Genomic DNA, 16670 nt, shown 5'->3' with positions numbered 1-16670 from the left:
CAGAAATCACACATGGAGCACAATAACATGGACTAACGTTAGCTAACCATGTTGCTAATTCACTCTTACTAGGATGCTAAATTATGTAGTCACATGAATTTAAGTGCTTTTAATCAATGTTATACAAGTACTACAGAACTCTAAACACTAAGTGCACCAGTGCAGAAGGAAAAATGACATTAGCATGCTAACCACCGAGCTAAATAACGATTTCGTGTGCTAGCTAGCTGGTCGTAGTAGCTAATTTAGTTGCATTAGACAATTTTATCCAACTTTATTTGCACCTCAAAATGTTTATTTAAAAAAGGTTTAATTTCTTGGTGAGGAATTAAGGACTAAAAAATCTAAACTATATATAGACACCTTAGTAGGTGAAAATGTCGTAAATATTGTGAGGTATTTACAATAATAAGATACCAATAAACCAAGTTAAATAATAAATCAAGCTTTAATTAATATATAGATAAATAAATAGTTAGCTAATAGTTTTGCTATTTTCTTTGCATTCTTTAGTGAAAATAATACAGAGGTTATTGCAAGGACGATTTATTTGCACATATCATTAACTCTGTGTACTGGTCGGTACTGTGTTGTTACAATGCAATTGTGTTGTTTGCACTTTATGTAATGTCCTGTGTATAGGTCTATTTGTTCTAGTTAATTTCGTGGTGTCTTGTGTTCATTTATTATGTTTTATGTATCACCTGGTATCTAAAGGAACATTGTTTTATCTCACTGTGTACTGTAATGTGTATGGTTAAAAATAAAGCCGCCTGACTTGAACTTAAAAAAGCAAAATAATCTGCTGGGAATGTAACAAAAATGTAAAGCTTCAATATAGTAAAAATCTAGAAACAGTTTTAAAAACATTATATTCGATTTATTTTAACCCAATACGCAACTGGGAATACTTTTCCCAGCTTGCAGAATGTCTAGTGTTCTCTTTATCATCGATCTTACCTTAACTGGAACAGACACAAGGTAAGCTTGACTGCCCATCTTACTTTCAACAAAAGTCTGAAACACACACACACACACACACACACACACACACACACACACACACACACACACACAAACTTTAATAACATATTTAAGGCTCATAACAAGCCTGGTCTATACACATTACACAAGTCATGTGGTACACAACATATTTTTTAGATTGTCCTCCATTTCCGTGTATACATTTCTCAATCTAAATTCCCCCTGTCACTACTTGGCATCATTATTCTAAATTCCATCCACGTTACAGATATGTGGCATGGAAATGTAGATTTAAAACTATATCAACAAGAATGAATGCGAAAGGAGAAATCACAGTGCAGTCTTAGCAGCCTACACCATGGCTTAGTGCGTACCTGAAATGCTTCTTGCAGCTTCTTTTGCAGCATTATTCCTATCTGTCGATCTAAACAAAAAAAGAATTATTTAGAAGTATATTTTCATTAATAAAATCCATATTTTAATCACAGCATTCGACTCAGAACCTCAAACTCACTCGTCAAGTCGAGCCAGACATGCACAGACCCCCCATCGACGATGTCTCTGGAGACTTTCGGCTGCAACATCCTGCCACAAAACAAATCATTCCCCAGGAATTATTCACAATTAATCAGGGGCTAAATGCATTCCTTAAGCACTTTATACACTGTATGTGCAATGTTTCTTACTATGCCACTTGCCTAGATCACTTTTAGGGCTGCAAGAATTAGGAAAAATGTCATGTTGCCATTATTGTGGTCAATATTGCGATATGCAATATAATAAATGGTATTATGAGTTCACTTGATTGGTTATCAAAGAAATTGCACACAGATTAGTGACCACACACGCCACACGTGTACTGCCTAAATCTTTTTTGTTTGTTTGTTTTTGTTTTGTCAGAAAGTATGCGTTCGCACATGCACTTATTTATTTCATTAAATCGCAACATTTGATCATATAATCAGAAGGAGATTATTTGATCATAACCTCCTCCTGGCTAGATTAGAAAATGTTGTTGGAATAAAGGAACAGCTCACTCCTGGCTTATGTCTTATCTGACTGATCGCTATCAGTTTGTAAATGTAAATTGTGAGTTCTTCACATTCTCTGAGGTAAAGTTTGGTGTTCCGCAAGGATCCGTCTTAGGCCCACTGCTTTTCTCTTGATATATTTTGCCTCTGGGTGAAATTATACATAAATATGGTATTCAGTTCCATTGCTATGCTGATGGTTCACAGTTGTATATCTCAGCAAAGCCAGATAAGAGAGTGCATCTTAACAATGTTGAGGAGTTTGTATAGGACATTAGACAGTGCATTCTTGATAACTTACTTCTGCTCAACTCGGATAAGACGGAAGTACTTTAATTAGGACCACATGCAGCTAGAAGTAAACTTTCTGAATATGTAGCATCTCTGGATGGTCTTTTTGTCTCAGTGTGTACAGCAGTCAAAGACCTTGGTGTGATTATTGACTCTAGTCTGTTCTTTGAGGCTCATGTGAAAAACATTACCAGGATCGCCTTTTTTCACCTTAGAAATATTGCTGAAATGAGAAATATGATGTTGTTACGGGATACAGAAAAAGTAGTTCATGCTTTTGTTACATTTAGATTAGACTACTGTAATGCTTTACTGTCTGGGTGTTGGAGTAAGTGCAGAAATAAGGTACAGTTAGTTTAGAATGCAGCAGCAAGAGTCCTTACCAACTATAGAAAATATGACCACATCACCCCTGTTTTAATCAGTCCACACTGGCTCCCAATTAAATCTCACATTGATTATAAAATACTACTACTGACATATAAAGCACATAATGGTTTAATGCTGCAGTATCTGAGTGAACTTCTGTACCATTATGGTCCTCCATGCCTACTTAGATCAAATGGTGCAGGCTATTTGTTGGTACCTCAAATAATGACAGCAGGGGGCAGAACTTTCTCTTATAAACCCCACAGTTATGGAACAGCTTTCCAGTTAGTGTTCAGGACTCAGACACAGTCTCAGTGTTTAAGTCGAGGCTGAAAACATATTTATTTAGTGAAGTCTTTTATCTGTAGTTTCTTACTTAAGTAAAGAAAAAAAAAGTCTCCTCTCTCTCTCTCTCTCTCTCTCTCTCTCTATTGGTGGAGTTAAACATGATCCTGTGGTAACAGTGATCACTGTTCCTGTCTCCTCAGATCTGCCCCCATCGTCCCGGGCCTGCCTCTGGATGGTGTTCTCTTTGATTGAAGGCGACTCTCTGCAGCTGGTAATGAAATTATGGAGGAAGACAGGAGTTTTGAGGATGGATTTTAACTGTAGGTCAACAGTCTGCTACACTGACACAGAACTACATTTTGCATCTGATCACCATCACTGCACACTTCTACATTGTTTATCTATAATAAATGGACATTCTTGTGTCACCCAGATGAGGACGGGTTCCCCCTTTTGAGTCTGGTTCCTCTCAAGGTTTCTCCCTTATGTCATCCCGGGAAGTTTTTCCTTGCCACAGTCGCCACCGAAACGCTCATTAGGTACAACTTTGAATTATAAAGAACGATCTTATTCATTTTTATCACCACAATATCTGTATAAAGCTGTTTTGAGGCAATGTTCATTGTTAAAAGCGGCATACAAATAAAAATTAACTGAATAGAATTGGCATAAGCTGACATCGCCATTGCAATTGCGATACATTAATCGTGCAGCACTAATAACATTGCAACTTTGCCGTCTATTGCAACTTTGCTTTTTCTATTACATAAGAGTTTATTTTATCACTTTATTAAATTATATACAGTGGAACCTCGGGTTACGAGCGCCCCTGGATACGTAAATTTCAGGTTAAGAGTCGCAATTCATAAAAAATGTTGCCTCTAGTTACGAGAAATCTTTTAGGATACAAGCGTTGCGCACGGAAAAATCGCAGGCAGGTTAGTTTTTGCGTATCGCCACGTGCTCTCGCTGCGCTCTCGTGCAGCACATACACATCCGCTCGTCGCTCTAACAGTGTGGAATTACTGAACTTTAAATACTGTACGTATTCCTATCACCATGCCGCCAACAAAGAAGCCTGGGAAAATTTGTATCGGGATACGAGCTTTTCAGGTTAAGAGTAAAGTGATGGAACCAATTAAACTCGTAACCCGAGGTTCCACTGTACAGGGTTATACAAAAGCATCTCAAGCATCGTTATGGAATGAGTACGTGACCATTTGAAAGAGGAGTTTTGGATGGCTGCCACAGTGGTGATGTAGTCACGTCGTTCTTCTGAAAACGTTCAGTTGGTATATTACGTAATGAAATCGGTTCAATCTTTTTGAATAACCCTGTATTTTAAATATATTTTTTTAAAACATAGATCTAAAACAATTTTTTTAAAATCAGTAATATGAAATTATTTGTTTTTACATCATTGAACTAATGCATCATTTACAGTATCATATACCGATAGCTCACAAAAGTAAGTGCACCCCTCACATTTCAGCAACCCTCTTAGTCAATCTTCTCAGGGGACAATACTATAGAAATGAAACTTGGATATACTTTAGAGTATTCAATGTGCAGCTTGTATAGCAGTAAAGATTTACAGTCCTCTGAAAATAACATACAGCCATTAATGTCAAAATAGCTGGCAACAAAAGTAAGTACACCCTAGGTGAACATGTCACACCTGTGTCCAAATTGTCAATATTTAGTTTCAAACTGAAACTGGATAAGTGTTGGGATCACTTCTAAAGTTCCCTTCCAAAGTTCCCTTTCTTGTGGTTTTAGTGGAAAATAGAATAAAGGAAGCAAACTGCTAACAAACATGTCTAACAAAAGAGTGGTCAGAAATGGAAACTTAGAGAGAGAGAGAGAGAGAGAGAGAGAGAGAGAGAGAGAGAGAGAGAGAGAAAGAGACAGGACTGACTTGCTTTTCCTCTTTCAGACACTGATTCAGACAAAAAGCTATGTTGCCTCTCCCAACAATTGCCGAAAGAATATAAAAAAAATCCAGAAAACATTATATTATATATAAATTAATTTGTATTTGATGGAGTGAAATAAGTATTTGATCCTGTACCAACCAGCTTCTTGCTACTCCTAATATCAACTCATTATTTGTATAAAAGACACCAGTCACCAAATCAGCTTCTTCCATTTAAACCTCTCCACCACCATGGGCAAGATCAAAGAGCTGTCAGGATGCCAGGGACAAGATTGTAGACCTGCACAAGGCTGTAATGGGCTACAAGAACATCAGCAAGAAGCTTAGTGAGAAAGAGACCACTGTTGGCACGATAATTAAAAAATGGAAGAAATACAAGAAAAGTCAATCGCCCTCGCTCTGGAAAATCTCACCTCATGTGGTAAGGATGATTCTAAGAAAAGTAAGGGATCAGAACAGAATTACACGGGAGGAGCTTGTTAATGGTCTCAAGGGAGCTCGGATTACAGTCACCAAAAACCATTGGTAACATGCCGAGTCCCTTCTGCTCAAGAACGCACATGAACAGACCGTCTAAAGTTGATGGACACCTGCATGATTCAGAGGAGGCTTGGGAGAATGTGATGTGGTCAGATGAAACCAAGATTGAGCTCTTTGGCATCAACTCGACTCGAAATGCTAAATATGACCCCAAGAACCCCCACTGTCAAACATGGAGGAGGAACCATTCTGCTTTGGGGCTGTTTCTCTGCTAAGGGTTCAGGAAGATTTCACCAAACGAAGAGGTTGATTCTGTGACAGGGGTCTTTTATTAACATAACGGGTTGATATTAGGAGTTCTTTCCTAAAAGGACCGGACTAATCAGGGTCTGTGTCACTCAATCCAATACAAATTCATTTGGAACCTTCTTTAATGTTTTTTTATGGATTTTTTTGTCTTGCTCTTTTAACAGCACTGTTGACAAATCAGTTTCAGATTTAGACAGTTTTCTTGAAATCCTCACCTCCTGGTCAAGTAAGAGGTGAAGTTCTCACCAAACTCGATGACACCCCAGTACTCCCCGTTATGGATTCCTTCAAACGCAGCAGTATGGGAGAGGCTCACCTGCAGAGAAGAGAGTGAACTTTAAATCTTTATGATCTAATGAAGCAAAAAGGCCAAGGCATTTTTAAACATTGTGCAAACCAAAAGCCATCATTTAAAAAGAACTTGACATCTTTAGAGTTCATAAAACAACAGCAACAACTCTAGTCTTTCTCGTTGCCTAAGTTTGGATTCCAGAAATACCTTTACAGTATACTTTACACAGGAAGCTACTGTAGCTACAGAACATAAACAATTTCAGACATTTGGTGTGACATGGTGTGATCTCGTTAATCTCAAATTCTAATTAGTTCATATTGTGGTTACAATAACAACGTTTACTAAATCCTACAAACATTTGACCACTTTTTCTTGAAAGATTACTCTAACAAGAAAACTCGTAAACATAATGCCCTAATCGCTTGGCACGCTTTGAAATAGTAATCTGAGTTACGCAATAAACAGGTATCCACCTCAATATGAGCAGAATGCAAGGCTGAATCCTAGTGATCAGAGGGCTAATATTACTCTTATAATACTAGGTTATATATAATTATATATTCTGGTTCTGAGTGAGTAGGAGTGCCCTACTCTATCTCCTCCACACTGTCAATCACAGTGACTCTAGACTCTTTTTGTATGTGTAAGAGGACAGATAGTACTTCCCCGTGTGATATACAGCATAAACACCAAAATGGAAAACTTGGCCAAGTTGGCTTCACATGTCTCATAGAAAGCATTGGCTAATGGGCATTTAGAAATTATAACCAAATTAGGGAGAAAATATAATAAAAAAAACAATCTACATTTAATATTTTCTGTGCAATACCAGTTTTTTTGTCTAAAATTGAATAGCACTTTTTATTAATTTTCTTATATGTTCATTACCAAAATTTTTTTTTTTTAATTCACATATCTTTATTTTTCATAATCTGTGTGTTGTGGAAGCTTCTGTCACCAAAACATAAGTAAGTGCAAACATATTTGGCAATAAAGCTCTTTCTGATTCTAATTCAATGCTTCCTTCCATTAATTTGAGCTATAAAACCTGATACAGAGCCCTCAGCTGATCGATAGGATTTTATACATAACACTGATTATATGCAGTATACTGTACAGTATAAAGTTCCCTGACCTCAAAAAACCTCAGTTTCATTCTTTACTTAAACAGTGTTTCTTAGAAGTGTGATTTCTTATTTCCTGAGAGCTCCGCCTGTGCACAGAACTGCATTTGATCATTCTGATGATACCTGCTTACAATATGTTGTCAGCCGGACAGAAGTGAAACTCAGTCTCTGAATAATTCAGTGTATATTTAGCATTTACTTCGTTTACTATGAGGAAATGAGAGTGAAAGGTCAGGAGGCTGTATACAATTATAACTATTTATCTATATTGATCTATTTAGTTAAAGCTATCTATTTTTTAATGGTTACATGTAAATCAATCCATCTTTTTGTTCATTCACCCATTCATCCACATATCCATTCAACTAGTCACTCATCCATCAATCCACACCAGATGTTTCATAGATAAGAGATAGATGCTTAGACAAGGTCAATGATTATATGGTAAATAATTAGTATGCACGGCTTCCTATTTGCAATCACAAGATATCAGTTATTAATTTTAATAATTCTATATTTCCCATAGAACTGATTCATTTACATTTATGGCATTCAGCAGATGTCATTGTCCAGAGCGACGTACATGAGTGTTTTGAGTCCCTAGCAATTAATAATCTATAACTTAAGATAAATCAGCCTAAACTCTGTTGAGTTGTTTTTTTTAAACAAAGGAAACTGGAAAAGTGTTGGTTTAAGTGTTCCAGGAAGTGGAAGGTCTTCACCCGACCTTGAAGATAGCCAGAAGCTTCATGGTGAGGTATGATTTATCGCACCAGCTCTTTGTACCTGGTGAATGCTGGTGTTGTCGAGGAACGCAAGGAGAGTGCGGCTGTAGGAGCTTGAGCTGGTTTCATTGTTGACCACAGCCACCTGGATGTCCTTGGGATCACCGCCGATACACAAACACATCAGGCTGATCTGAATCACGGGCAAGACGAACTGAAAACACAGTGAGCTGCATGCAGAGGAAAAGAAAGAAACTGTCTTGACATGACATAAACGCTTTAGAACATTCTTTTTCCCTGATTGCAAGAAGAGCATAATTTTGTTCAGAGATAATTGCGAAAAATTACCCTGGATTTCTCCTCATTCGCACCATTGTCTTGATCGTCAGTGCTAGGATATTTCTGCATTTTGGAAAGAAGTGCCGTGCTCTCACCTTCCAGTCCGCTGTATATACACACATATGCATACACATGTACATACACACACATTAGCACAGTCTAATTGTCTAAATAATGCTTGTTTCTCAGAATTATTTTAACCACCTGTAGGTTTGGGAATTTCCAAAGCTGCCGATTCGTCCTTCCCTAAAATAGGCTCTCGGCAGTCGTCCTTAATGCTGCCTGGAGACAAACTGTTGCTGTGCACAGAAGCCTGAGAACTTTCCTGAGTGCCCACTTGGTCCGAGTCCTCACAAAGCTGTAGAAAAGCACTCTCCAGGGTCTGACACACACATATATACACACACACACACACACACACACACACACACACACACACACACACATATAAGTTAATTATGCATGTCTCTATATCTTGTAATCTAATCTTGTACCTAATATATAGACTAGATAAAGAGCTGTGTTTGTGTACTCGTTTATGTGTTTATGAGGACAAACTTACCGCTGCATTGTGCTGCTTCATTATCACCTCTGGATTAGCTTCGGCTAGCAGCCTTCCGTTCCTCATTAACCCCACCTAAACATGATTAACACCATTATTAGTAACATCAGAGTGTAGTGGGATTTTAACGACCTCTGCAATAACATTAGAAAAAGTATGTCTTAAATCACCCAGACATTGAAGCGCATTTATAAGTAGAATGTATATTCAGGTTATTTCCTAGTGTATAATACTCCAATATGCCTACTGCATTAATTTTAATAAATTTCAAACACATTGGCAGAAAATGGATTCAAAATTATCAATGCAGTAGGCATTTTGGAGTATTATAAGCTAGCATATATCCTGAATCCTGAATAATGATTGTTATGGTGCCCAGGCTATGGTTTAAACTTCCTCTGATAGTCCAAACAGAGACTGTTTGGAGACTGCTATAAGACTGTTTTGAGACTGTTTGTCACTGCTGCTGCTTTAAGTGCCAGCATGTAGGCAATTTTCCCCTTCAGGACATGTGATCTATTATCTCAGTTTAAAGCCTTATCTTTAGAAGTGACACACATGGCTAATGTCACTGTGTTATGACGCTTCCCAGTGTCGAAAACCTTTTTAACAGGCAAAAGAAAAAAAAAGGTTACAGGTTAATGAGTATCTGTCAAACTGTCTGATGTAAGAAAAACATCTCCTGGCACCACAACAGTCATCCATACTTGAGCATTACATGTTCCATATGGTGCAAAAGCTGCTGGATTACAGTAAACCAAAGTGTAATAATGGCAGAAGTCTAAAAATTGGAGTTTAAATGAGTAGATAAAAGTAGGTAAAAGAGAGGAAAAAGAAAAGGGTAAGATTGCTAGTAGCTTTCAAGACATTCCAAGTCAGACTGATGAATGTAGAATATTAGCACCTACAATTTCATTACATTTGTAGCATTATTTTTTATTATTTATACATAAATTGTGTTCAAATCTTTGAATTATTGAAAAACTTGCAAATTTCTAAAATGACACCGCAAAAAAATGTGAATTGTGTATTTTTCTATTAAGGCTATATTACTATATTATATACACTATTATAACCGTTATATGAACATTATGAGGACACAAATTACCTACTTGATATTTACGCTCATAAGTGTACGGTTAAATGCAATTTGTTTTAGTGGGTGTGTCTATTTTGACAAAGCAACTTGCATTTACAGAAAAGAATGCAAAGTCCGTTTTATTAATCTAAATGGCCTAATTCAGTGGGCTACTTTTTCATCTTATTTGGTTTAACTATCTAACTATCTACCCAAGCTAAATGAAAGACAGACAGGCAGATCGATGTTAATGCCATAAATCACATTCTGACATCTGAAGAGCTGACAGGAAGACTGTAAAGTTAGGCAATTAGATATGAACCAAAAAGTTCATTGTGCAGTCTATAAAAGGGGTTTTTAAGAATCGGGCATCTCCTAACAGCCCTCATTGGTCTAATATAGCACCAGAGGAGTGCATTTCATCTTTACATTTATGTTATTTTGCAGATGACCTGGTAAATGTTGCTTAAGGGACCTCACATAATTTTTCAAACCATTAGTTTCACACTTCTCTGTATGTCATTTATGAGGTAGATCAAGAATGTGTAAGCGCTCACCATGTTGGCTTGTCTGGCCTCCTCTATGTAGTGTGTAGTGATGATGACAGACACTTCTCCACCTTTCACAATCTCCACAAGGTGCTGCCATATTCTGTAGACATCAGACAAGTGAACTTCAGGTGCTGAAATAGTGTAGCAGCACTAAAATTCTGCTTCAATTTTTTATTTTTGCTTTTTGCTGAAAGGTAATTATACAGCATCCCAAAATTATTATTCTTATATCCCAGCAATTACAATTTTATTCAGTAAACAATCAAATAAATGCTGCGTTTTGATTTGTTTTGTTTGCTTTCATCATTACATTTAAATACTATCCAAGCATCCATCAAACAAGATGGACAATTTTTGTGGACCCTTCACTAAACTAGGAGACCCAAACCTGTTCTTGCTTGACAATGCCCCTGTGCCCAAAGTCAGCTCCATTAAAATATGCTTTGCATCGGTTATAGTGGAAGGTCTTAAATGGCCTGCTATGCAGCTCTGACCTCTGAACTCTACTAAAACCATAGGGATGAATGTGAATGCTGACTGCACTCCAGACCAGTATTTTAATTAAAACTATATTAGCTTCCAACTTTATCTATGCATATCCCCTGTTCGTCCAAGTTCATTCTCCCAAGGTAGCGTTGCAAGACTGATGTTCACTAGAATGCAAGTCAACATGCATTTTTATATCACTTTTACTGAATCATACTTTATTTCCATAATACTTTCTATAACCATGTATTGCTTTTTTTCCTTTCAAATTAACTTATTTTATGCAATCGTATTTTCTAAAAACTTGTTCCCATTTTAGTTTTGTGCCAAAATAGTGTGCTTTAGCATGTCCAAAAATTCCCCTCTTCGCAATGATTTAAACTGAACTCAGCAACTATAATGTGTTACAAAAGGATTAGAGAAAATGAGATGTTGGTGAGTTTGTGGTCAGGAGAATGAAGGCGTGGGGGATTTCTGGTGTTTCAGGAGCAGAGAGGATTAATGTGAAGAGGATTGTACTGGCATCTAAAGTGATTAATGTAAAAGTATGTAAAACTGAGAAATTTGTCTGATAAAGTTTGAAATGAAATTTCATTTAAATGCCATTGAGTGTTGAACAACAGCATACCAACTGTCCCTTTGTTACTGCTTATTACAGCTCTGCATCTGACCAGCTGGTAGTTTTAGAAATGAGCGAGCAGGAAAGAGAAGCAGAAGTAGTATAAAATTCTCTGAAGTGTTGATATAAAATTGTGGTACAAAGTTTGCACAGTTAGCGGGGGGGGAGATTGGGGAAGCTGAGAGAGAAGGAGGAATAAAGAAGTGTGTACTTGGCTCTGAGGACAGGATCCACTCCTACTGTGGGCTCATCGAGGATGAGGAGACGCGGGTTCTGAAGAAGAGCAGCGCCGAGGGAAACGCGACGGCGCTGACCCCCACTGCAAATAGTCAAAAAGCAACCAGTTAAAAATAAACAACCGATCAACAACCAATAATGACTTTTTAACATACAAATATTGAGCAAAAAAAAATTGCACAAGTTTAAACATTATATATACACACCAGTGCATAAAATCAATTTTTATAAAAAATATATTACCACAATTAACTACCAACTAATTACTAACAAAAGATCAAACAATTATCACCTAATTGCCAAAAAATGACGAGTGAATTACCGTACAATTATCTACATTGATAAACACATCATCCAATTACCAAATAACAACATATTTGTCAAAATCATCAATAAAAAATTCTAGTGGTGAACGAATAAACAATTAATAATCAATTAACTAGCAGTTAAAAAAACATTTCTAACAACTGACTAACCAAAACAATTCGGTGCCAATCAACCGAAAAACAACAAATGATAAAACAATTACTAATCCATACACAACCAATGAAAAAACTCACTTATTTTACAATTCCTAACACAATAATGATGAAATATACAGCACCACCATAATAACAGCAAATCTGAATCTGCCACTCAACCCTCTCTCTTTTGATTTCCCCACCATGCTTCAGACACTTTTTCTATTTCCTATTGCTATGCCCATTATTTATTCTCACCTGCGGCTTGTTTCCTTCATTAGTTCAGATTTCATCTGTGTACCATAATTTCCGGACTATAAAGCGCACCCTTATATAAGCCGCACCCACTGAATTTGACAAATATTTTTTTTTTAACATAAATAAGCCACACCTGTCTATAAGCCGTCTACACTAATGTACTTTACACAGGCTTTAACGAAAGACACGTTACACACGGTGTAACGGGTAAAATATGTTGCGCTTCCTTTAGGAGCAGAGCAGTATTTTGGGAATAGCACGTCACTGCATTCTTCCGGTATTACTGCGTGTGTGTGCGTGTGAGACTGAGGATTATGTCTTTATTATTTTCTGATGCTCATTTCTAAGTTTCTTTGACTAACCCGTAACGATGTTGCCAAGAAAAATAAAAAAGCACGAGTTTTGGAAACCTGTCTGTGCTTATATGATTTCTGTTCTGGAGTTAGTGAGCTCTTCCTTCACCCAGACTCAACGCGCTACAACGGCTTGTATCTGAACAGTAGCCGACCAAGAAAGTCATTGTTCACTGTCTTCCTCCTTCCTTTCACAACTACAGTGGTACCTTGACCTACGAGTTTAATTCGTTCCGTGGACGAGCTCGTATCTCAATTTGCTCGCACATTCAATCAGTTTTCCCAATTTTTACTTTTTCTTTTTTGCTTATCTTAATTTTCGTCACAATCTTCGCTTTCTGGCTTCGCTTCGCCATCTAGCAGCGGCGTCTCGAGCTGGTACATCAATTTTTTTTGTATTTCTCTGGGGAGTTTATCTTTTGTCATCGGCGTGCGCCACCGGTGGAAGTTTTTTCTCCCGATGCCGTGCAGCTCAGAACACAGGTGAGGTGCGTTGTTTCGTATCCGTTCGGAAATTTAATTGGTCTAATGTTATGGGGTTCAGTTTTTTGGCTTGAAGTTTGTGAAACCACGAAAAACCCAGGAAATATCCACAAATTAGCCGCTTCGTTGTTTAAGCCACAGGGTTCAAAATGTGGGAAAAAAGTAGCGGCTTATAGTCCGAAAAATACGGTAATTTGGAAGTTAAATGTTTTTTGCACTATTCAGAGCTTTCTTTCTCAGCCTGCTTGAGCTAGTTCTGGATTATTTGCCCTTGAAAGCACTCTCTGCCTCTGTTTTCAACCCTGGATTATCAGCATATGGCTTGTCCTTAATAAACATGCTTATTAAATGCAAACAGCTATCTCATATTTCTAAAATTATATTTCCATTCATTCTATAATAAAATAAGGTCAGTGACTAGAAAGCTTATGAAAGATTATGAAGGCAGATGCAAAAGGTGACACCTAACGCCTAAGGCGCTAACAAAACCAACATCGAAGCTTATAATGCGAAGAACAAACGTACTATGAGTGATACTGTGGCAGACACCAATACATCTAAAGATTTACAATAAAACAGGGAATGCACGTAAATAGGGTAAAAGGTGAGTGAGATGACATGGTAATTGGACATGATGAAGCTGATGGGTGTAGTGTAGTGTAGTGTGTCGCTTTGGCTTTGACAACTAGACAATAAACCAACTAAAACAGTGGACAAACTAGGTCACACAGTTACACGCATCAGAGACAAACAATGAGCCTTTGTTCCATGCTGCTATTTCTAAATATGGTGTGCTTGGCAAGTATTGAAGGGATTTACAGTAACAGTAGCAGATCTAAAACCTTTAGATGAAAATACATATTTCTAACATTTAACTCTAATCATGTGTATAGCGATTAAACAGTAAAACTCTAAACACAACTGACCACACAGTCAGATCTTCAACAGACTAACTGGATTAGGTGTGTAAACTTAAATTTATGGACTATCGAAAAGGTACAAATCTTTTTACCTTTTCATTTACAAAGCATGTTCAATAAAGAATAGTGTTGTGCATTTGAACTTTGGCCTGTTTTTATATTAGGACAACATGTGTTCATTTGAAAGAAGAAGTCAGGATTCTGTTTCAGGATCATAGCTCAGTATAGTGTGAAGTAAAAACGTGAACAAAACATTGCATAAAGATCAAAGAACAAATAATAAACATCCCGTCTGTTACGAATCTATGAAACTGTCACACCCAGAGAACACGGTCACTTCAGCCCACTCGTATCACAGCCCTGGATGGATGCAGCATTGTCAGGATTTAATCTTAGGAACTCCATTTGATAAAATGAACTCTGTTCGTTGTTTGCCATTTGGAATGCCAAGAGAGCAGAACTGTTTGATCTCTAAATAGAAGGGATTTCAAACACTTTTTACCATTAATTAATTGAAAAAAAAAAAACACAAATAAATCATAAGTGTCTTTGAATTTTAAAAGCACTTTGCTTTGAATGTTCACCTTCATACATCACGTGTCTCTTCACCCTCCCCAGGTTGATGAATAGAATGATCTTATGGGTGGGAATTGGCAAATGTGATAGAATTGGAAAAAAATAATCTTGCATCCAAAATAAAATAATTGTTCTCCAAATCACAGTATGTAAAAATGAGTTTTTCCGGAGGTCCCTGAATGGTCTAGTGTTTCTGGCAGGAAGCGTTTCACACTCGAATGTATGAAATTTTCCTCACAAAAAGAGTTTTAGTGCATAATAATAAGAAAATGAATTTGGATGCAGCATTTGTATTCGTTTTGATGAGCATGACTCGGACTCTTTTGAACCATGGATTAAACACAAATGAAGAGATTTTGCATATGCGTTCAAACACCGAAGCCTCTTGTGTGTTTGAGGATCTTTCGGTTTCACTTGCAGGCTTTAATTGTCATTTGTAAGTCACTGAAAAATCCTGGGTGTGTATCACTGAAGCTGCCAGGTGTGTTCTACGCAACTTGTCTTTCAGCTACAGCGTAAATAATTCAATAATAACAACTTAACAGGTGAAGGGAAGAAAAATGTCTGAACGAAATCTGTTTAAAAAATAAATAAAAATAAGCATATACCGAATTGATCAGATCCAAACTTAAGTTTTTGAACACATCAAGTCAAAGCCTTTGATTGGCCTGTGTCCGAAAATTCAGAGAGGTGGATATTACGGGTGTTTCTACAGTCTCTCAGCATTCATTCTGATGGAAACCAATCAACTTCATACAAAAGAGAGGCATGATGTTTCAGATTTATATGTAGATGGGTAAGAAGGTTGGTGGGTCAGTATGTGGGTGGGTAGGTAGGTTAGTTAATGAGTATGTTGGTGGACCAGTAGGTCGGTTGGTTGGTTTGTGGGTATGCTAGTGGGTCAGTAGGTAAGGTTGGGTGCTTGGTTGGTATGTAGAATGGTAAATCGGTAAGCTGACTGGTTGGTTGATGGGTATATAGGTGGGTAGTTAGTTAGGTTGGTTGATAGGTATGATGCTGTGTAAGTAAGTTTTTAGTGGGTTGGTATGTGGATTATAGATACAGTATGTTTGTTGGTAGATGGACAGGTTGTTTGGAGGTTATGTAGATAGATTAGGTAGGGCAGGACATTGGGAAGATGTTTGGTAAGTATGTAGGTAGGTAGGTTGGATGGTGGCGAGATAAGTAGGTTTATTAGTGGGTATTTAGGTGGGTAGGTTTGTTAGATAAAAGCCAAGTAGAGACATATGGATATTTAATTCATTGCACCAGTGTAATTACAGATCACAGATTGGCATTGTGTTCTAAACCTCATATATTAGAATATAAAATTACTATCAAAAACAATTTTGAATGAATTTTGAGAAATGTGGATTGTTCTTGCAGTTTTAAAATGAACAAAACAAACATGCGTAAAGAAAAGAACCCTTTCCTGAGACTCACACAAACCTTTTAATTCACAAACTTTAATACCCTAAACTGAACAGAATGAATCTGAATCAACAAATCGTTTGCACCTGAGGTTTCTGACGAGTCTATTCTTCTGCGGCAAGTCCAGAAATTCAATGAGGAACTTCATTCTGTCCCGCGTCTCTTTGGATGAGAGGCCGTGGATTCGACCAAAGAACCAGAGTGTATCGCTGATGGTAAACTCATTATATAAAGCTAGGTCCTGCCAAAAGGGAAACAACAGATAGTACAAGTTACAACACACACACAATCTTTTACACTAGTTTAGACTAGTCAGTAATACATATCTTGTATTTGTTTTTATGATCTATGTACTACTCAAACAGCTACAGAAGCTACAGAGGGGTCATTGAAAGATAATCTGCTATTATCATAAATTGAATTAACACTGACATTGAGGCACTTAAAAAATTAGTGGCTTTGATCTGACAAAGGATTATAC

At 37.2% G+C, this 16670-nt stretch overlaps 1 protein-coding gene across 5 annotated transcripts in view; it reads right to left on the bottom strand.

Annotated features, from left to right (window-relative positions):
* The window catches only part of abch1 (ATP-binding cassette, sub-family H, member 1), a 39213-nt gene that overhangs the window by 9111 nt on the left and 13432 nt on the right, over window positions 1-16670 (bottom strand). For all 5 annotated transcript variants that reach the window (XM_046856316.1, XM_046856318.1, XM_046856317.1 and 2 more), the window contains 11 exons: window positions 16276-16430; window positions 11682-11789; window positions 10372-10465; window positions 8737-8811; window positions 8379-8556; window positions 8184-8280; window positions 7897-8065; window positions 5904-6004; window positions 1499-1569; window positions 1359-1408; window positions 961-1017 (listed from right to left, as the gene is read on the bottom strand). In XM_046856316.1, the coding sequence (XP_046712272.1) occupies window positions 961-1017; window positions 1359-1408; window positions 1499-1569; window positions 5904-6004; window positions 7897-8065; window positions 8184-8280; window positions 8379-8556; window positions 8737-8811; window positions 10372-10465; window positions 11682-11789; window positions 16276-16430 (1155 nt within the window). The remainder of the gene's footprint in view (window positions 1-960; window positions 1018-1358; window positions 1409-1498; window positions 1570-5903; window positions 6005-7896; window positions 8066-8183; window positions 8281-8378; window positions 8557-8736; window positions 8812-10371; window positions 10466-11681; window positions 11790-16275; window positions 16431-16670) is intronic.

Source organism: Silurus meridionalis, chromosome 8 (assembly GCF_014805685.1).
Source record: "Silurus meridionalis isolate SWU-2019-XX chromosome 8, ASM1480568v1, whole genome shotgun sequence".
In the NCBI taxonomy this organism is placed as follows: domain Eukaryota; kingdom Metazoa; phylum Chordata; class Actinopteri; order Siluriformes; family Siluridae; genus Silurus; species Silurus meridionalis.
This window is presented reverse-complemented; position numbering and strand designations above follow the sequence as displayed.